General features: G+C 31.0%; 2 protein-coding genes across 2 annotated transcripts; both read right to left on the minus strand.

The window, feature by feature from the left end:
* Positions 1-1,055: 1,055 nt before the first annotated feature.
* LOC132721744 (uncharacterized) lies at positions 1,056-2,672 on the minus strand. The gene has a single exon (XM_060706111.1). The coding sequence runs from the start codon at positions 2,670-2,672 to the stop codon at positions 1,056-1,058; it is 1,617 nt and encodes a 538-aa protein (XP_060562094.1).
* Positions 2,673-11,472: 8,800 nt separating this feature from the next.
* LOC132721746 (QRFP-like peptide receptor) lies at positions 11,473-20,790 on the minus strand. The gene is made up of 3 exons (XM_060706113.1): positions 20,520-20,790; positions 13,874-14,626; positions 11,473-13,187 (listed from the first exon to the last, which is right to left on the minus strand). Exons 1-3 carry the CDS (start codon positions 20,647-20,649, stop codon positions 12,982-12,984), a joined length of 1,089 nt encoding a protein of 362 aa, XP_060562096.1. The 5' UTR covers positions 20,650-20,790; the 3' UTR covers positions 11,473-12,981.
* Positions 20,791-23,474: the final 2,684 nt, after the last annotated feature.

Genomic DNA, 23,474 nt, shown 5'->3' on the forward strand with positions numbered 1-23,474 from the left:
TGTTAATCTATGTTTATAACGTCTTTGTTCTAATGTTTCCCAATTTACTTCATTATTTAAGTTTTCAATTGAAACTAATCTTGTTGCACCAGACACTATTCTAGCACATTCATTTTGTATTTTATCTAAGAGGTCAAGTTCATACTGAAATGCGTTTCCCCATACCACATCCGCATATTCAAGGATTGGTCGGATAAACGATATATAAATAATTTCAAGAGATTTACGATCTAGCATGAATTTCAGTTTTCTCATTATGTTCACCCGTTTCCATGCTTTTTCATTAATATATTCTATATGTGAATGCCACAGGCAATTGTGAGACAAAAATAATCCTAAGTGTTTATGATCTTTTACTTCAGGTATAGTTTGATTAAGCATTTGAAGTGGTTGGTGATATGAATTTCTTTTTCTAGAGACAATAAGGGATTCTGATTTAGACGGATTGAAGGTGACAAGCCATTTTTCTGCCCATGCAGCTATTATTTCAATATCTGATTGTAATTGTTGTGCTGCAGTTTGTGGGTTTTCAATAACAAGATAGAGACTGGTATCATCAGCAAAAAGATTAACATTGGATTGAAGATCTTGGACTATGTCATTTATGTAGATGAGAAAAAGTAAAGGACCAAGGATCGAACCTTGTGGAACACCAGCTGAGAGAACACCCCAAGAAGATTTGGCATTTCTTAGAACAAACACACTGACGTCTGCAGCTTAAATAATCCTGAAACCATTTAAATATGTTTCCAGATACACCATAATATTTTAATTTACAGAGAATGCCTTTGTGCCAGACTTTATCGAATGCCTTGCTTATGTCGAAGAATATAACTCGAGCTTCGAGACCGTCATCAAGTGCTTTGCAAAGTATGTCATAAATATAAACAAGTTGATTTACAGTTGAATCCCCGGGTATAAACCCAGATTGCACAGGCGTAAGAATTCTATTCGCGTTCAAATGATTAAATAAATGCTTAAAGATCAGTCGTTCAAAAACTTTTTCCATAGTGTTGAGCAGTGAAATTGGTCTATAATTAGAAGGGAGAGATGCATCACCTTTTTTTAAAGATAGCAGTAACATGGGCTTCCTTCCAAGAAGCTGGTACTTTACAGCAAGATAGAGACTGATTAAACAGATTAGTTAAAGGAAAAGAGAGTTCTTTTGCGGCTTCACGCAAAATTTTATTACTAATACCATCTGGTCCAGATGCTTTGTCGACTTTAAGAGATTTAAGAATATCTTCAGTTTCAGATGCAGTTAGTAAAAGATCGTTGATAACAGTGGACGTTGTTTGTGGACCTAGGTCAGGAACATTTGAGTCAGAATTATCAATATAGGTTTGATTTAAGAAATACTCGTTCAATAGGTTTGCCTTTTGGTCTTCAGAGAATACAATTTCCTGGGTGTTTTGATTTTGTAATGGGGGAATTGACGTTGTCTGTGTAGGTGAGATAAAAGATTTTAATATTTTCCACCAGTCTTTTGAAGATAACGATTCCTGTTTTAGTTTGTCCGATAATTTAGAGTAATAAATAGCTTTCGCCTCTTTAATCTGAGATACTATTTGATTTCTTAATTGTTTAAATTTCACCCAGTGCATATTGGATTGAGTTAATTTGGCTTTTCTGTACAATCGTTTACGTCTACGAATATTTGACCTGATAGTATTTGTTATCCATGGGGCATCTAGAGGTCTTACATATATATCCTTATTTGGTATATTATATTTAGAGATTATTAAAATTTGATTTGAGACGTTGTCTGCGTATTTACTGATATTGAAATCGAAACATTCTTCCCATTGGAAACTGTTAAAATCATTTCGAAGCTTGACGTAATCACCACGATTGTATTCCCATATAGTGCGTTGAAAGCATTGTTGTTTTGGTTTACGGAATTTAAAAAGACAAAAAACTGGAACATGGTAACGCTGTTCTTGGTCAAGGATGTGTTCGCCTACTCCAGATTTGATAATAGTATTTTTATTTGAAACAAAAATGAGATCGATCAATGACTGACTCGATTCTGTGAAGTGAGTTGATTCTTCAATTATTTGTTCCATATTGAATTGTTGACAAATTGAAAGAATTTTTCTATTTGTGTTAGTATTAAATGCGTCATAGTTAAAATCGCCTGTAACAATGATATCATTAATATCCGTGTCAACAGCTAATGAGATAGAATCTTCAATATCATTATTGTAAAGTGTGTTGGAGTTAGGAGCGCGATAGAAAAGACCGATCAGGACACGTTTGTTATTTTCGAGTCTGAGCTCTATCCAAATATTTTCTACACGGTTTAGTTCTAAATCATATCTCCTTTTATAATGCAAGTTGCTTTTAACATATAACATAACTCCACCATGAGAATCAAATGTACGATCTTTCCTTTCGGGTTTATGAAATGACAAAAGCAAGAGGTCCTCAGACGATACCGAGTCGTTAAGCCATGTTTCCGAGAAAGCGAGTATGTCAAACTCGTTGAGTTCAGTAAAGAGCAGGTCAAGTTTATTACGTACACTTTGAACATTTAAATGGACTAAGGAAAGATGATATCTGAAACTCGAAAGAACGTCTGATTCAGTAGAACTTGTGGAAACAGGGCCAGGGTTTTCATGGATATCTCCAGATTGTAACAAAAGAATGGCGAGCCATGTACAAAGAGTCATAAGAGAAATAAATATCAATGCATTGTATGTAAAGCATTTATTATCATATACGCGTGAGTGGTTGAAAGTAAATTTCTTTATAGGCAGGTGTATTTTGACCTTAATATTTGAGGATCTCATGATCTCAATGTATAAAGAGCAAATGTTCGAGTGTGACAGAGTACTTACGCCCAACAGAAAGATAATATGTGTGAAAAGTGGAAAAAACCCGAAATATTTGTACGAGCCCATGATGGTGAGTGTGTTTAGTTTATCATATTTATGTTATTGATGAAATAAATGATAGAAAGAGAAATATAACCATCATGGACATAGTAATGTTTACATTAATGCCGTTTTTAGAAGCAATACCGAATTCTTTGACAAAAAGTGAAACATTTAATGAGATAAGAAAGGTAAAAGGAAAGTACAGAAGGAAATAAGAGGAAGGAAAAATGCAAGGATGAGAGAACATGTCCCTGTTACTGAAGAATGGGTGGATAAAATTGGCTAAAGTTATGTTTGTTATGTTTGTAATTTATCTATCTTGGATTATAATTATGCATGATGTGTCGTTTTCACACAAACACTTACTCACACACACGCACGCACGCACACATGCACGCACTCACCACACACACGCACACACACGCACACACGTACGCACACAGTGCCCGCGCGCGCCCGTTCAAAAATGCACATCACACGCATACGTACATACAAAAAAACACGTTCATATTTGTATACATATATAGTATTTAGTAAAGTATTGTTTGGTTAAATAGTATTAATAATGAGTTATAGATATTGAGCTTTATGTTAATTTTGTTCTTGAAATACTGATCATTGTTTACAACAACATAGAGATACTTTACTTTTTACTGCGGAAAATTATGAGATTACATTGCGGCATTTTGTTTATTAAAAGTGTTCAGAATTAAGTCATTTATTACTGGTAGAATTTTGAAAAGTTTGATGTGGAAATTTAAATAGACATTAGGGTAGTGTGTGAGTTTTTTCTCTTTAGATTGTGTTTAACTATCTGTTTATGCTGTTTGCATCTGTATCAAACAGATAATCCTACATGGTAATACATAGTGATGCTAGTAATTCTACATGTAATTCATATATAAACGTAACACTCAGGAGAAGAATTTCATAGAATGTAACTTATTTAACAGCTAAACAGACAGATATAAATTAAAAATAAAACAAAATACCTGTTACTAGGATTTGATTAGTTGAAATATACAAAAAAAGAAAAAAAATATATGTGAAGAAACTTTTTATAAAAGTAGGCTATAGATCTATATTCTTTTAAAAATATTGTTGTTTTAATTATAATGAGTCATGATAATCAGCTAAAACAAATGACATCAAAACACAGTTACATCATCAAATATGAAGAAGAGAATAAAAAAAAATAACTGAAATCTAAACAGTCAATATAAGACTATGTTTCAAATATCTATTTATCTTAAGTATAATTTCTATAGTACGATTTAAATTATCATGTGTTTTGTAATGTTGATTAAATTAAGCCTAAGACCCCAAAGGATTTAGGATTATTAGAAATTCCTCAATGTTCTATGTTTAATTATTAAAATAATGAATAACAAAAACTTTGAACAATCATGTTTTTTCAAGTTATTAAAGAAAATAATGCTAAAAGTATGTCTTACAACACAACTCGATACCGTTCGCTATGTTCATTTACAAAGGATAAATATTTAGTAACTGCAAAATCCTAGAGCCATGTATTTATATATTCCATAGTAATATTGAGACTACCTGTCAAAATAAACAAATAACGAGAAACCCGGTTTTCCTCAATCTAAATATAGAACATAAACAAATAACAAGAAACCCGGTTTTCCTCAATCTAAATATAGAGCATAACAATCGCTTTCGTTTTTAAAGGTATCGACCCTATATTTGACAGACAATATTTTTAATATTCAATATGAGATGGTAATGAATAAACATAGCATAAGCCTTTGCATTTTGAATCTAAAATATAATAGAACATTTATATAGTTGTTTACAAACAAGCATTTGATAAAATAGGACACTATTCTGAGCAAAAAGGAGAGATCCAAGGTAGAAAAAATACCGAGTTTTTTTTTTTATTTTTTTTTTCAGCTAGAAAGATATACTAAGCATATGGCTATTATTCTGCATTCTATTAACAAAAAGAGAAATCAATTGACAAAATTAAAACAAAAATAAAAAAAACAACAAAAAAACAAAAACATTTTTTTTTCTTTTTGTGAATTATGAGTTTAGTATTAAATACTTGAAAGTGTTAAAATCTAGTAATTGATTGCATTCATTTTCTTTATTTGTCTATCTTAATCACAAATAAAAATTGTACAACAGGATTACATATTAAAGCAATGTCATATTGATATGTACACAGGTTATAACAAATAGGGAAAACACCTTTAAAAACCGGTGTATTATCTATTGACCATGAAAGGTATTAATGTTTATTTTACTATAAATAGCTATACTATACTATAATAAACTATAAATAACTTAAGTGTAGTTAAATAACACTATGAAATAGAATGATTACACAGTTTCATAAATAAAATATCAACTGTCGGAAAGAAATACATTGTAATGTTTGCTTATTATAATATTGAAAAAGAAGAGAAAAATAACACAAAGAAGAAGAACAACAAGAAAAACATCGATTCCTATCAATGCAGGAGGAGAGCAGTGATATGATTGGCATTAACGAAAAATAGTTTAATTTTTCCTTGCAATTAATTATGTTAAAAATTAGATGAGCAAACTTTAGCTATGAGATCGATGTCATATATTTTTCAATAAATTGCGCATATATCGATATGTAATTTAAATGAAACATTTATTATTTGCTAGCAAAAATATTCTATATTTGTTCAGAAAATGTTCAGACAGTAAAATGGTCAATAAACACAGTGCACAACGGGTTTCTCATACTGAATAAATTCGAGTTAATTTTAGGGTAGATGTATAGTTGAAACTTATCTGGAACTGCCCCCGTACTGGTGTGCATCTTGATTCCAGGCATTAACATTCCGAAGCAGGTCATTTACTTGTCCTATATGTTTGACTAAAACGGGGCCAGATTTCCGATTAAGTTTATAAAATATTCGGCCGTCATTCGTCCAGTGGGACAGAATGAGATTGTCTCTTCTGGCATCTTCGAGCGATCTCACAATTTGTTGGCGTGTTTTAGTCAGGTCCTCCGAAATGAAAACTTTAAAGTTTATAGATTTTTTTTGATTTCAGGTTTCTCTTTTGGGCATAGATGTGATGCTTGACTTTCAAGCTTTTAAATTTGCAAATTAGCTGGATTTTGCCATCTTTTGCTGAGCCTATAGGGTGTACACGTTCAATATCATCTACTGAGATGGGTGGACTTACATTCATTTTGTCATTGCATATATCAAGAATGATATTTTCATACCTGGCATTTACATCAGATTGATTGGTGGCGTCACTGGTGACATCATTCGGCTGATCAGATTTTGCAGATGATTCCCTGTTTAGGTTTTCGGAGGAAGATTGAGATTCTGAAGATGTTAATGTATTTGTTGGAATGTAATTTTGATTTATATTGAAGAATCGCAAGGTAGTTCTTCGACTGTACTGTTCAATATCATCTGATTTAGAGAGCAAATAATCAATTGTCTCCTCAGCCTTTTCAACACGGTATTTAAGCTTGGTGTTCTCAGACTTAAGGTCACTCAATTCGGTAGATTGTTTAGCAAGGTCAGAGGTTAATGTATGCAAAGCATCAACGTGTTTGTCCAGTTTTTCATTTAATGGCTTTAGCATTGTTTCGAAAATAGCACTCATATTTTCACAAATAGAATTCATTACTTCTGGACTACATATCGCAGATTTGACTATGTTTGATATTTCGTTTGAATCAGAGGTTATACCTGGGCTGCTGTATTCTCGCATTCTGGAAAGCGGTGGGGCCCCGGCAAGCCCATCGTTATGTTCATCTGAGGGGCTCTGTATGTCACTATGACCTCTTTTAGAACGTGTTACGGGTGTTTCAGTTGTTCCGGGTGCATTTAATATATAACTGTAGGAGTGTGACATTGTTTAATGTGAATTTATATATAAGTATATATCTATTTGCCTTTTCAATATTTTACTTGCCTTGTCCTTGTCTAGTTCTTGTGTATCAAATATATACATGTAATCGAGTATACAATAAGAATTTAATCACTACACTCGAAAATCAATATGGCGGTGTTTACAATTTTCCCGTGTACAATTTTCCCGTGTACTACCTGTGTTAACACCTGTATTTCACCTGTATTTCTTGTGGCACAAATGTAATCCTTTATTTCGTTAATATTTCACTTGTTCAATATATACTTCAATCACCAACACTTACTCATGTTAAATATGTTTCATTTGATGATATCATAATAATAATCCAAATAGTTTAACACAGAAAAAGTCCAATTTCATCCACCGCTATCAGACATTCAGTACACACCGACCGCCATTTTTAATAGCAAATAATATTTTATATTATTCAATGTTTAATTCTATTTTTGTCTGTGAATGGTATGTACATTTTTAAGACATGATTATTGTCTATCTGAAGATGATGACGCCAACTTAGACTCAGTTTCAAATAACAAATACTAATAATCAAATTAATATAATATATAACATTTAACCACATTAGATATTTTATTTTACCACTATTCCAGAAATGTGACAAAATCTAAAAATGAACGCTAAATAATTGGACCCCCCTAAACAGACCTGTAAATAAAGCTCTTGATCATAGTCTGTTTATAACAAATCGTTTTTTAAATTATAAAAAAACCACATACATCTTATTGTTTACAATGAACCGCGTTTCTATTTTATGAAGCCCTTTAAGTCTATGAAACTTTGTCTTTTGACTTCTTATCTGTGATATGCAGACTTCATAACCTCTGATCCCCTTTTAAAATTCCATTTTGTTTAGTTCCACTTATTGTTTTCGAGTGAGACTAAAAAACGGATTGGAGCACCACATTAAATACAGTATTCCGGTTCATATCGGACAAGACGATTGAATAATTAAATGGTAAAATCTCGCCTTTTCATCTTACGGAATGAACTTTGAAACGTCTAAGTCATCTTTTCACACCCATTTATATACGGTAAGGAATGAAAAATGTGAAATTCGGCGAAAAAAAATCATATTTGTCTATTTTGTGATCATGATTTCTGCAAGCGTCTACAGGTACTGCTCCAATCCTGTATTGAGTTATATCCATTGTTTTCTCGTTCAGGCCACACACATTCTTTTACTTGGGGACCAATTAAATGCCGATTTTCATGAAATAGAACGGAAGTGTCACAATGGGGGTTCTATGATAACCGCCGTATGAACATATCTGCCGATGTTTCACAATTCAAAATGTTGTCATGTCATGTTTAAATGTTAAATGTCATGTTTAAATTCTGTTTAAGCCGGTGCTAGGACGGTAGTTTGCACTTAACAGTACCGTCCATTTACAGGCTCAATCACACCGAGTCTGCAACATTTTCAATTTTGCGGTTACCGCCTCGGTCAATATGTTACATGCCGGTGAATATCACATCATATCCAACGGCACAATAGTCAATAAGTGCATAATAATCAATTTGTTTATGTTTCTTCATTTTAGTTTTTGATCAGAAAATAAAATTGGAAAAAAAATTGTACATTGTACAAAATCTTTTTTGGGACAATGACATTTCAAGTTGAATTCACAGCATTCAGTTTTCTGTTTGCATAAAATAAGACATGTACATTGTAAGTTATGGTACATAAGGTTGTATGTGGAAGAATGATATCCAATTTTAAAGGAAAAAGAACGGATAGATTGATGTCTGTCTTATATAAATATTAATGCTTTAAAAAGTCACCCTGGGGAGTTTTTCGTTGAAAAACACCTTTTTGAAGCCAATTTTTAACTTTTAGAATTAAGTTTTTGGGGGCCCCCAATTAGGGCCCCCCGCCACTTTTTACGTATTACCAAAATTGCAGTGTAAAAAGGTGTAAAAAATATATAATGAAAACTTATTTCATAAAACGTACATTTTATTCACATACATACATGTATTAAAATGATTTAACAAAAATGAGTTGACAATTATTTGTCTCCAAAGGTATAAATAAGAAGTATATGTTTGTTTGTTTTTGGGTTTTACGTCACAGAAGTATATGTAGATACCGAAATTATCGCATGTTTCGGACATAATATGGATGCTTTGTCAATGTATTTTTTTCTCCGATAATAGATGCTTGTTACGTTAACTTTATCAATACCAGTATCTTCAATTCATTTCCTTTACATATTATAATCAATAAAGTGTATGAAAACATCGTATTGAACTGAAATGCTTTAATTAATTAATCGAATTTGCCTCGACATTAATTAACATTTGCCCGATTATCAAATGCCAATGATTTTTGACCACATGATTTAAGCAATGACTGCTTAATATTCAAAGATAAACCATTTGATTTATTTGGGTGGGAACTGTAATTAAAATGAGAGATGACCCCTTCAAATTGACAATAAATCCTTTTCTTTAACTTTTCGCGAGACAAACTGTCCTTTGTATTTGTGTATCGGGTACGTCGTCGGGCATGTATCTTTTTTCAACACTTTATCTCAACTAAATCCAGTGATATATATCTTACTCACAACCTTTGTCATACTATGTCATCAATTACAATGAACAAAATGTATGAAACAGTATTAAGAAACAAAATAATAATAAATACCATCGATTGCAATATAAAGTTCCAGATGTAAATAAATACCGCACAGCAACGTTGACCTCTGATCGACAGACCTGCGCACGATTTACTGTCCAAAAGAGTTGCTTATATTTTGAAATGTGTACATCAATTACAATCTATATCAACACCTTTTTATTGGATGTACATGATCAACTTTAAGAATTTAATTACTACTATGAAAACCTTTTAGTAGGATTTTTATTATAATAATGATTACTGTTGCCGTTTAATTATTAACAGGCCATTTATTATTCGTTGGTACATTTGTTTCTTTAATTGCATTTATTGATTGATAGTGAGACTGTGTTAAAATAAGATGTGTTTATATTAAATATGTGAAATAGTGTTTAATTACATGACTTCATTAAACGTAGCATTGTTTAGAGTAACGGCATCATTCTGTCTGAAGTGGTGCGACCAAGTTTGATTTTTTTATTTGTTTCTTTATTTTCTTGGATATTGTTACGCATTTTGAACAAAAATATTCTTCCCTACACATCCTGTTTAGAATTTATTTGTCTGGTCAATATCTTTATCTTCCGCTACGATTCGATGTGGGTTAATGACATCACGCGCACCATACGGCCATACACAAACATGGCCGCACCTACTGATTTGTAGAAATCGGTGATTTAGCGATTTAAATTTTGTTATCAAGCGTTTAATATAATTATTTGTACGCAGTTAATATGCAGATTTACTATTTATTCTTTTTTTTGTATCAGTTTTTTATTCTTACATTGCCTTTCCCTTTTTGGTAAACTAGTAACATAAAAAAACATCATAGGTCTTGAATTTAAGACTTGGAAAGAAAAAGAAAAACAAATATGATCATTTTCGATTGTACTTAACTCAATGTTTTCAAGGTGTTACCTCATTTATATCAAACAAGATTTTCTGAATAATTATTCCAGCCATTACTGTGCTTTTTACGGTTTTAATAAATGGGCCCATTATGACATTTTTCTCGAGTTTGAGCGGCTATCTAATGTTTTTTCTAATGTAAATGTTATCAACTGAATGATGTGAAAGTAAGCAGACAAACATAGTTGATGCTTTTTCACGAAAATGAACATTGTATGTGTCTCGGATTAGTTGAATGTTGTTTATTCCCCTATCTGTTTATGTAACACTTTTAAAATTCAATGATGTTACTTTATTTTGAAAACAAAAAAACACTTGCTTATATGAGTTAAATATATAGCTTTTAATAGTATAATGCATCAGGATCTATATTGGATTTTCTGCAACATGTTTTTTGCTTAAGATAAGAGCTATTTAGTTTTCCTGTTTTCTGTCGAAGTTATTCAAAGCCGTTAGCATTTTTCTTATATCTACAGTTTTAAAAGTAACATCTCCGATGAAAGAACATTTACAGTCAATTTTGTTTTTCGCTGAACCTATTCTAATAAAATAGTTTTCAAAAGTTTTTAAATGTTAATGATCTCGTGTATAAATTATATAAGGCCAATAATGCCGCGAACATGCTGTTTTATTTTTCAAAAGCATTTCCTTTAATCTGCAATCGTACAGTTTATAGAATGGTACTCATTGGCTATAAACTCTAGCGGTATCCATGTTTTGCTTCTTTTTCTTTTTGACCAAATAATTGACCAATAATTACATTTTGCTACTTTATTGGCAAATGATATTACATCAAGCACTACATTTTTCACGTGATAAGCATCTAAAATTTTCTTAATCGATTTCAATAAAAACATGTTTGTCTTTTCTTGAGATGTTATTATGTAGCCATTTCAAAGTCTTAATGTGCTTTTAATATGAACTATAATTTTATCTAAACATCAAGTATGTCACAAATTAACACGACCAAGTGCGTCTTGTAATTCAATAAACATTTAATATTTGCCCTCTTCAAATGTTTATTAATACAAATGTAATATGTTGTGCTCCTTTGGGCTTTCTGGTCATAATATGTCCCGCCTTGAGTGCACGTGCATTTTTTTTACGAAATAGCTTTTACAAAAGTATGTTATGTATTTGTTATGTAGCATTGCCAAGTCTTCCTCATATATATACAACGTAAGTTTCATAAACCAGGTTGGTCCATGTTCTCTTTGATTGCGTATTAAAAAGGATGCTCAGAATATTCCTTTCATTTAGTCATATAAGCAATATAGACACAGATGGGCCTCTTGTGATTTTTTATGCGAAAAGATTATTTAAAGGCAGAGTTCTGACTGGCATCGGTTTTTAGTTTCAAAAGGCATTAATTTACGTTGAGTCATAAATCTTCTTTAACCTTCCACTAAAATGTTTAATAAAAACAACATTTAAAATGATGGTGCTACTGAATCTTTAAAAAAAGAAATGCTATAAACATCAATAATATTCACGTGTCGTATCCTTATGAACTTCAAAATATTTTCAGTGTGTAATGATTTGTTGTTATGTTTTCCTCAACGCATCAACATCAGTATCTAGCAAGGATATCAATATACGTTTCCGTATTACACTGTATTATTATGATTATGTTGATGATGTACCTGGAATGTTTTACGCACCAATATAATATTTCTGTCATTAATACTGTCCTTAAATATGACCATTATTTTTAAAAAGAACATATAACAATCTTTCTGTATCAATTGTTTTACTAAAAGATAGTTACGAGCAAATCGTGATTGTCAGGACGACTAATTAAATGATACAATCCTTACAGTCCAGTAGATTGATGTATTCGTAATGGTCAGGTCGATTATTAATGTCATTCAATCGCCATAGTCAATGTATTTGATGCGTTTGCGATTGTTAATTCAAATCGATGCCATCGAGGCCAATAACTTATTTGATGCAATCGCAATGGTCAGGATTACTATTAATTGATTCGATCGTTATGGTCGATCGCCTAGATTTTTATTTTAATCATGATCACTACGACGAATATTTTTTGTCGCGATCGTCATGATCAGGAGTTCCAAGTACGACCAGTTATTTGAAGCTATTGTCATGGTCAAAAAGATTAGTTAATTGACGCGATCGTCATGATCAAGACGACTAGTTATTTAGCTTAATGCAATCATCACGGTTAGGAGTCCCCATGAAAACTATTTATTTGACGCAATAGTCATGGTCAAGGCAAATAGTGATTTGACGCGGTCGTCATGGTCAAAAAGCCCTAGGACGACTAGCTTTTTGACGCAATCGTCATGGTCTAACATGTTGTTGTTTTCGTTGTTTTTTGTTTGTTCGCTTCTTGTTGTTGTTTTTTTGTCTAGGCAATTGGGTACACTCAAAATCATTAAGCATATCGATGAAAGTACAAACCGGGTTAATCATCGCAATAGCACTGGCCCATAATGCAACCGAGTATACGATCTTTTGCTATTTCATCCAAAGAAAATGTTTGTTTGATTTCAAATTTAAGGTATAACAGAATTCAATCTCCAATCACAATTCTGAGAAGTATTTTTTTAAACTCGTCATAACAACTTATGTGTTTGAATTCGTATTAACACGTACTTCCTCTGTTTTATATAGGTGGCGACACTGTATGTAGGACTTTTACTGATGACTGATATCTCTCTCATTTATCTCGATTTTTGCACTCATTATTTGTAAAGGTGTAAAATCACTACTGCTTTGCCCATTTCTGTGACGACGTTTTGATTTCTCCGGCACAAGCACAAGTCGTACTACGAGCCAAGGAATTTCATTTTTAGACAAATTAATTCGTTCATCTCTGATTTGGACTGGTACTCGTCTTTCGTCTGAATGAAAGTAAATAGAAATAGTGATAGAGAGACCCAGTCATAACATGGCATTTTTGCAATAGCCTTATGGCATATCTTACAAATATTTAGAATTTTTGTTTTACGTATATAACTTACATTTTTACACCGCATCTGACAGAGAAGACTGTTACACAATTGTTTTAAAACATGTATAATCTGATTTTTGTTTGCTAAAAAATTAAAACCGTTTCAGCAGCGGTTTCTAATTTGTAATATAACTGTAACATTAACTTTCAAAATTTTAACGGTGTGTCGCAATTTTTTAAATGCCTTCGTTAAAACTTTCAAATGATAACATTTTTCATAAAACACTGTATACAGACGGCTGATGTCAAATCTATAATATTTCATCCTGATGAGCGGCAATATATAGTCAGGAATATAAGTCGATCAAATAAAGGAATTCAATTAAAAATATTATAAAGTTTTGTTTTATATAGGCAGTCAAAATAATCTTATTCGACGATATCTTAAACTAACCTTAAAACAGTAACAAACTAGGTAACTTTTAGAAACTATTTCTTACCGAGCTTAATCAAAATCATGAGGGTTGCAATGTCGGCCCCTTGAGCTAGAGCTGGAAGTTTTCCTAGAAAGTTTTGATCTAAATGAAGATAGGCGAGTACCACTTAAACGTGATAAAGGAGTAGAAACTAAATTACCGGTTCCATCCGGAGTCGTCCGTTTGAAACTATATCTAGTTGACGCGACGCCACACTGTGGATACCGTCTGTTGCGTCTAAGTACCCTCTTAAACGCAGTCTTAAACTTTGTGGACGTCAAACTGTAAATGATTGGGTTTCCGGCACTGTTGATGTACATCAGAATTCTTGCCCAAGATATAAGGTTCAGATAAGCTTCTAGACCTATCTTTATGGCGTCCTCTGTAGGCGTGAAAATAAGCCAGAGCGAAAACACTCTTATAGGAAAAAGTGTGACGAAAAATAAAACAATAATGAATATAAGCATTTGAACAACTTGGCGTCTGGATCGCAAGGCATTTACGGCTGGTCGATCATTCTGAGCTAGGGATTTCAACTTATCTGACATTAATTGTTTTATAATACGGGCATAAAATCCAATCAAAATGAAGAAAGGTAAAACGAAAAACGCAATGAATAAGAAAATTGTATAACAGTAGCGCCACATTTCGTTTACTTTTGTCCGGCAAACTTTGATTGGGGAACCATCATAAAACATGGCGTCCTCATGTTCTGTCATTATCAAAAATGGTAGTGTTAGAATAGTTCCGATTATCCAAATTCCGATAATTGTCTTCACGGTAGCCGAGATTGTTGATGCCATCCGATGTTTGAATGGGTGACATAACGCATTATAACGTTCAAATGTCACAGCAAGCATCGTGAGAATAGAAACATGCAGTACACCATTCTCCATCAACGGAACAAGTTTACCTGAAGAAAATAAATATATTCTTATAATTTACAAAAGTAACCTACAATTTCTCATTATTAAGGAAGTATTTATCAGATTTTTGTTCCTCAATTACGTCAATGAATCTTCCTATAAACAATTTCTGAATATTCATTGAGAAAACATTCTGTTAGTGTATCATTATCATTTGACTGGTACACATTCACTTTCATCGTTTGAATATAAGCCTTCTTTGACAAATAAAAGCCTAGCAAAATGATTAGCAGATATAATATGAAACTAAAACCGAAAAGATATGTTTAAATCCCAACTATATTTACATACCAAAATATATTTTTGAAACCAAAATATATGTGTTAAAAATATCGTTAAACAAAATACAGGTATTAATGTCAGCAATATCAATAACGTAGTTCATGTATTTATTTTGCACAATAAACTACATTGATTTACCAAATCAGAATAGCTCACTAAATTAAATATCCTAAATATCGAAGATAAGACATCCGTTCACTTTCGTTCACTTTCTTATAGCTTGCTCTTAATTGTCTGCTCGTATACTGTAATACAAAACTGGTTGGTAGAGGATCAGAGGAATAAACATTGAAAAAAGGTCTTAAAAATCGCTGTTACCTTGGCCTGGGCATGTTCTGATAAAAAAATTCTGTATCATATGGACATATTGCAATGTTCTTTTCATCAGTTATTCTTTAGTTTAATAAATGCAATTGTAGGATCTGTGCATCGTGGATTCCCCATTTGCTGACAGTTAAGCAGAAAATCCTTGTGTGTAATAGCGCTAAGTTGTGACTTAAAAACGTATCCAAATTACAATGCACGGTTGCTAATATCGTCGCTCGTGACAAAACATGTGTACATTTTTGTGAGCCAAAACACACCAACACAAGATTTGGCACAACAACAACAGTATGTCAAAGGGCCATGCATTGCAAAAAGGATCATCTGTGCATATTCTAAGGGAACAAAATACAATAGTCAGTGAAACCAAGGAATCAAGAATCATATTAATGATTATTATTATTACAAGTGCTAAGATGCATTCATCTTTGAACACTCCTCTTGAACGAGTATTAATTTTAATTTTTCCTTTTGAGAATTTTTTCATATATCTGGTAAAATATCTAAATTATTAATACAGTTAAAAACGTTATTGTTTTTGAAAAGTGACATTTATCATTATACGATGTTTTATTATTTTTAACAAAGCATGTCATTCATTATATTGCCTCATGCGGTAAGAAATTGAATTTCTATTTCTAGTACAATCATTTGACAAGGCTTTATTTCCTCAAGCCGTGATTCTGTTTTAAGCAAGAAATGTAAAAAAAGAAAAAAGAACTTCCCTGTATTTAATCTTAGCGTGATATAAACAACATATTTTGCAAAACGTGTGGATTATAATGACAGATACAGTTATTGTGAAACTACTCTACAAATATAAAAAAATCATCATGATTTTAATATTGATATCCTTAATACAGGTCTCATTATTTATCAGTGTGGTAGATTTAATACCATTTATATTGGCAAAGGTTTGTTTAATATTTACTACGTTTATGTCTTGGAGTATTATTGTTGTGAAAATGTTAAAACTTGAAAAGTATCTTTCTTAATATTTAAATATTTGCAGGCACTATACAATAAATATTTGTTGCGATTATTGTCAGAAATCTGTTTCTGTAAAATATTTAAATGTAAATAATCTAAGTGAATACTGACCTGATAATATGTGCCTCTTAAACATATTATCATTTATAAGTTAAAGTCACATGTTTAACTGTAAGAGTCTACAGTTTGTTTTTCAAATTTTATTTCTATGATCACGCCGCATGAACATATCTGTTACAGTTGATCTTTTTAAATATTTAAGATGACACCATACTTAGGTGTTCAGTTCTTATAAAGGGGCGCGAGAATCAAATTGAATCTAATCCCCCTTCATATTCTTTTCATTGTATTAAGGGCATCCCTTTTACTATTTGTTTTCTCGAGAAATATTGAATACCGAGAAAATCAAAAACTCATTTACAAACTGTTCATGGTAACCAAAATATTAAATTTCAATACTATTCAAGGGTACCGTATGAAACATATGAGTTATTAAAACGAGAATATATTTGTTTTGTTGTCGGGAGAAAAAGTATAACTACATAAGTGTCTAGAGAAACAAGAAAATAAAAATAAGGAATTAAGTACAAGAAAATTTAAAGTTTTGCTCAAATATAAGTTTCTGTTTAGAAATTATTTATAATAATTATCAACACTTTTCTAAATTATCTTTTGTATTTTGAATTTTACAACATTTTCTACAGCATTGAAAAAATTCATAGAGAATACGTATTTGTTCACAAACGACTTACACATGATTTTTCCTAAAAACCACCTTTCCTTCCCGAAAAACTCCAGCAGTCCAGCTGGCTGACAAACAAGCAATACTAGAACATCAGCTGCGCTTAAATTTAACAAGAACACATTTGTTGGTGTGCGCATATTTCTCACTTTTAAAACTACTACAATCACAAGAATATTTCCGAATGTCCCGATGATAAATATTGTCGCATTCAACAATGAAGAAATTATATAAATGTAAAGCGGAATTTCCAAACCCCTTGGTTCGTCGTGGTGTTTTATAAAATCTGCCTGTGTTGTGTTGATGTGTGGTCGTCCTTCGTCTATTTCACCAAAATAAGTTTCTTTATAATCCATGCTACTTTTAAATAATATTATAAAAAGTATTTTAATTAAGTTTTAAGTTGTCATTGTTGTTTTTAAATGCGTAAAATTCCAACTTAATAACAAGCCTTAAATGACTTACTTATTGTTTTTTGTTAATTACCAACTGAAATTATCTATAAGATATGAAATGTAATGATTATAATGTTCAGTTTAGTGACGCGAAATTGAAATTCTCTTGGAGAATAAAACGATGAGATAAAATGATGCTCTTTGATATCAGAAAAGTTTTCCAATACTACTACTTCTCCCTTGCTGTACGGTTGTACTTCGATTCTCCTCTTTTATTCATAAGACCAATGATTTCTTAAGTAAAGATATGATATTATAAATATATAAATTATCCATATCTGTCTCGAGAATAATTACACGGATGAAAGTAGTAAAACAACTGGCTATAAATCAAAACATACATAAATTTTATTATGGTGGGGGGGCAAGATTATAAAAATGACAATTTTATGAAAACTGTACAAATGTTGAACGAAATTTAATTTATGAAAAATAATGATATTACAATACAAATGAAAGGAAGTTCCTCGTTGCAAGAAATAATGTAAATGCAAACACAAAACATTATTTTTAAGAAATAAATGTTAAAATGTTAAAAATGCTTTACGTACTTTTTTAAAACACTTAAATCATGGAATCGTAAATATAACTATATAAAATATGACTTTGTAAATATGTTGTTATTAGGTTTTTGACAAAGAATAATAATGGTGCATTATATCATTGCACTATTGCAGCAAAGAGATTAACATCTACATAGTCACGCATTTCTACATTATTGAACAATTAAATGTACACCTTTTAATTATAATATAACCGAAGCACAATTTTTGTTTATTAATACAAATATTAGTTATTAATGCAAAATTAATTCTGCAGTTGTCTACATGATTCGCGTTAATGTGCAATTTTACACCAAACTCTGTTGTTTTTTTTAAATGTAAGTTGTGGTCTTATGGGATCAAATTCCCTTCGTTGCTGTTGTTGTTGTTTTGTACAGAGTTTCTCCAAACTACGTAAGTGTCTGCCTAACTCTAATAACGTCAGTATTATCATGAAAAAAAGTGAAAAAAAATTAGATTAACATTTTTCAAATAAAGCTTATATACCAGTTATAGAACAGCTTTATATAAGCGCCCAATATATCCAATAAAAATCTAACATACATTTGTAGTGATTACTCCAAAAAGTTAAACAAGGCAAGTGCTGTTTGACAATTAAATATTTTTTTATTTTTAATTATAAAATAAATATATGTAGTTATCAAAGTTTTTGAGCAATTCAATTAAAAAAACAACAAAAGAAATCCAAAAACAAACGAAATAAACAAATTAAAATAAAATATTTACAGGAAATTAAAATTATTTTTCAAGGACTTTTCGGTAATAGCTGTACAAATATTGCCAGGTTTAGAGCTTGTGTAAGACTTGTATTATTAGAAGAGGGATAAATCGTTTGAAACTGTTTCTGGATTGACATTTTCTTAATAATGCAATGTAGTCTGACGATATTACAACTCAGTTTAGGGAAATGAGCTTGAGCAAACCAAGTATTTTCATAGAATCTCAACTGCTCTATACGTAACTGTTGCATGATTCAAATTCCGGGTGGACTTTTGTACGAATTATAGTGCAGACAAAACAAAATTAATATAGAAATAATTTCAAATCAACCATTGTACAGGTAAATCAACATCAAAGATTTTTAATATACTGATATATATATTTACACATATTTGCTGACTTTAGTTTTCGCATTAAGGACAAGTCATGTATTGACAAAAATATGTTTTCAAAGCTGACGTTTCCTATATCATGTAATCTTTTTCTTTTGTTCAGGTCTCTTTGAGAAATATCTTATTAAGTCAAGCATCTGTAAACCACTTAATTTCCAAACGATCTATTTTTAAAAACGTTATTTCTTTCCTTTGATACATTTAGCGGAATGAAACATGAAGTCGAGTGAAAATATTTTTAATGTGAGATAATATATTGAGAGCACTTAGGCAAACTTTAACAAATGTAGCAAAAAGCAAAAAAAGATCAGAAAAGAAGACAGCTTATACATCTAAGACAAAAAAATACAAAAAAACGACAAAACACTGTCGCTTTTGTTTTCATCTAATTTTAACGTACTGTTTCCTCTGGTTGGTAAATTAGGCTTGAAAACTTAAATAAACGAAATTTGTCACCATTTTTTTGCCGTTTATACATGTATTTTGACAATCGTTTTTATTTCATTCATTTAAAACAGCAATAGTTGAATGATGTAACAAATGACTTGTTTTAATTGAAAAACAAATGCGATAACGATAAAATTGCAAAATTGCTGTATAATTATTTAGATGAATCATAATTGTTGCTAATCTTTCGTTTAATTTCTTCTAAACTTTCGTTATCTGTTCTTCGAAATTTTCTTTTACTTATTCTACATTTGTATTTGGAAGCATATCCTAATTTTTTTAGTATGTTGAATATACTTTTGTGGAACGAGTTTTAGAAGTCTCATAACATTCAAATATGTAGAAAAATATAAAATGTCTCAAAATATGTATTTCATACTTGTCCAATTGATACAGTACTTAAATTATTAGTTTGTGATATAATAATGAGTCTCATTTTGGAATTCTTTTTTTTCTTATTCATTTTGTTCAATATCGAAGATAAAGTATTTAAAAAAAAATGTACATGTATATTTATGTTGTTTAACTGAAGTTATTTTATATTTACTCATATTACTTATCATGCATAATGTTACAATAATATGAAAATTGCAACAACAACAACACGCGATTAAATTTTCAAAATTTATCAAAGCGTTTCGCATAATGTATTTAGAACTTTTTGCCAAACCCATATTTATACATACTTGCTGATTATGATTGTTAAATTGTGATATTGTAAATTGTTGGTATATTTATATAATACTTTCAGAGACAGGTTCAATTTTCACTCATGATAGATATAAAACAGATTCAAAATGAAATTAATATTCTTCATTTTTTTGGTAAATATGCTACTTTTTTCCTTTTTTAGAAAATGTATTCTTACAATTTCTTGTTTTATATGTAAGTACTCTCTATTATTACTTCTATAAAAAGATATATGCACTTAACAACATTCCCAGGGAAAAAAAGTTTCAACTTACATAACGTTTTTCCAATTAACCATCTGTCCTTTGCAAAGAACTCCATGAGGGCAGCGGGCTGGCAAATCAGGAGAACCAACAAGTCGGCTACGGCAAGACTTGAGATAAAATAATTTGTTGGAGTCCTCATATCCTGTTTGCGCGCCACCACAAGTAAGACCAAACTGTTGCCAAAACATCCCGTAACAAATAAAATAACATTCGCTACAGAAACTGTTATATAAATATACAGTGGTATAAATGGATCTGTGGCAATCTGAAGTGTACTACTGTTAGAATTAAGATCGTATAAATAATCATCCGAATCTGTATCACTTTTTTCTGCTGCGTTGATATTGTACCGTCCATTAAAATTGAATGTCAACGAAAAGTTGCTGGTTTTATTATACATCATCTTTACTCTTTGGTGACAATAATTTCATTAGTGATATAATTAAAACACAGTGCAAAAAATAATAACCTAAGCATTGACATTAACTTAAAATATGTGAAATATATTGTTAAAACATCAAAATACGAATGTTAAAGAAAAAGAAATTCCATGAAACTAATATTATCCTACTGCTTCATCAAGAGTATCCTGTAAAGTGTCTGGCTATGACAATCTTCGTAACTGTCGTGTTTACGTTTCAGTTTACGGATATTGCATTTCAACCATTTTTCACGGTGGTGAAAAAAAGGAAAATATTAATTAGCACACGTGCCTGTAAAGACAACTCTTCGTGTTACAGCACAATTCAATGTAATATAATTTAATGTATGTTAGAATAAAATTAATTAATATGCATTGTTTGCAGTATATTGTTTTCTATTATGTAACATCAGTATTAGATAATGGACTAATATCAGTAAAATAATCGTAAATCAAAAACCAAATCAAGCAAATGTTTACATAAACTGTTTGTTCGCAAAATAACAAATGTTGTATTGTGGGTTTGCGAGATTGCAAGGCTTAGAAAACAAAACCTTGGCAGTAAATATACATAGACAATAGTTCATCTTTCTTTCTATTCAATTAAGTTTTAGAGATCCCGAAACATTTTACCTGGATTTGATAAATGAATGTTACCGCATAATTTTAATCAGAATATTGTCTAGCAGAACCATGCGTATGGTAAACAGACGCAGGAAGGTTCTAGGACCCTTGTCGTATAGACTCTGTAAGTGGAGAAATACGTCATTCGTGTTTAACGGCGCTGGTTCAAAATCACTTGTTCCTTTTCATACAGAGTTTGAATACCGACAGCGGGCGTTAATTCATTGACTGGTGGAAGAACCAGTCATATGAAAAGTACAATATTATTATGAACAAACCATTCAGTCTCACTAGGTCCTATATTGTTGGTAGCTTAACCTTTTAGTTTTGATACTGTAATCTCTGAAACTTTTAACTGCTCCAATTCAAAACCGTGCAAATTTCGATCAGCAAGGTAATGCCTTCATCAAGTTAATGGGTAATTTAATACTTTAAACTGTACATTTCAAGGAGTTTCAATGAACAAAGAGCAATTAGTATCCAGTTAATTTTGTTCCAAAAGAGACAAACGAATAGACTATGGTCGCACATTCTAAACATTAAGATGTAATTTTATTTCATTTTGAATGTATCGCAAAAATTTATATTTACTTGCAAGTTAATCTAAAGGTATGTCGGAAATTAAAATGGCTACAAAGGAGTTGCTCATTATAAAAGCCTTTTGACATTTTAATCAAAAGAAGCCGTAGAACAAAACAGAGACTAAATAACTTAAAAACAAGGATGCACTTTTACAAAAAAGAATATATATTTTCATATATGATTTGAAGTTATGTAATAAACCGTTCACAAATTGTTATACATGCTCATGGACGTTTGAGAATATTGACTTTTGTTTAATGTGCGTGATTTATATAAATAAGCTTCGGTGAAGTCTAAAAATTAGCCATACAATTGCTTCCTTTCCAAAAATAAAATATCAGATTTTAACGGACATTTTGTAACTACATCAGTAAATTATACAGAAACAAAGAAGAACGAGATTCTTTAAGAACGCCCAAAACTGTTCCAGGCTCGGTTTGATTGAGCTTATTAATTGTCTATACTCGTACTTGCAGGTTACCTTCCATGTGCCATAGCTACAACGAAAGCAAAGTTCCACATTTAAAAATGAAAACGGTACAATTTTGAAATTTCAAAGTTGCGTCTGTAGGATTCCATCTTTTACAAAAATATGCTTTGTGTTTTACCTGTGGTGAAATTGAAAAGCAAGGATATTGTCATGATGCAAGATTGGGTATAGATATGTGGAACATTCCCGTCATTGTCTTGTGGCAGCACATTTACGGCTCCACATTAATATTGATAGGTGCGATACAAATAAAACAGACTTGAATAAAAAAGGTTGTTAAAATGTTGATTTTTTAAATCCTCGTTCGTTAATTATGTCAAGCGGAACAAGAAAAGGAATAAATATTTAAATTCTCGTAAAGATTTTTATTATTCTGTAGCCTTTAAAAAACAATGATCATTATTTTAATGGGATAGTATGAACGGTTTGTAGCACACTTTGATGTAAAAATTGTTTCATAGTTATCTAAAATTAAAAAGATAATTTAACATTTTTCACTACTCATAATGACGTCATTTATTTTCCTCAAAATTACAAAAGGTAAAATATTGATTTAAACACAAACATTTAATAGAAAAAATAAAACTTATATTTTTATCACAGGTCTAGATTTCAATTTAAAAGATAATATTCCATAATGACGACAAATGATCATATTGATACAGCAAAGGGAGTTGTGATCGCCGTGATGCGAATAAGCTCAGTTATTTGATTAACAGAGACTCAAAACTGACATAAACATACATAATAAAACGGCATGAATATGACTATTTCGCAATCTTTATAATATTATGGTGCTTTTTTACGAAAACTCTTGTTTATTATATAGACAAAGAACAAATCGCAG

The sequence above is a fragment of the Ruditapes philippinarum genome, unplaced genomic scaffold (assembly GCF_026571515.1).
Source record: "Ruditapes philippinarum isolate M1 unplaced genomic scaffold, ASM2657151v2 ctg2164_1_1_1_1, whole genome shotgun sequence".
Taxonomy (NCBI): domain Eukaryota; kingdom Metazoa; phylum Mollusca; class Bivalvia; order Venerida; family Veneridae; genus Ruditapes; species Ruditapes philippinarum.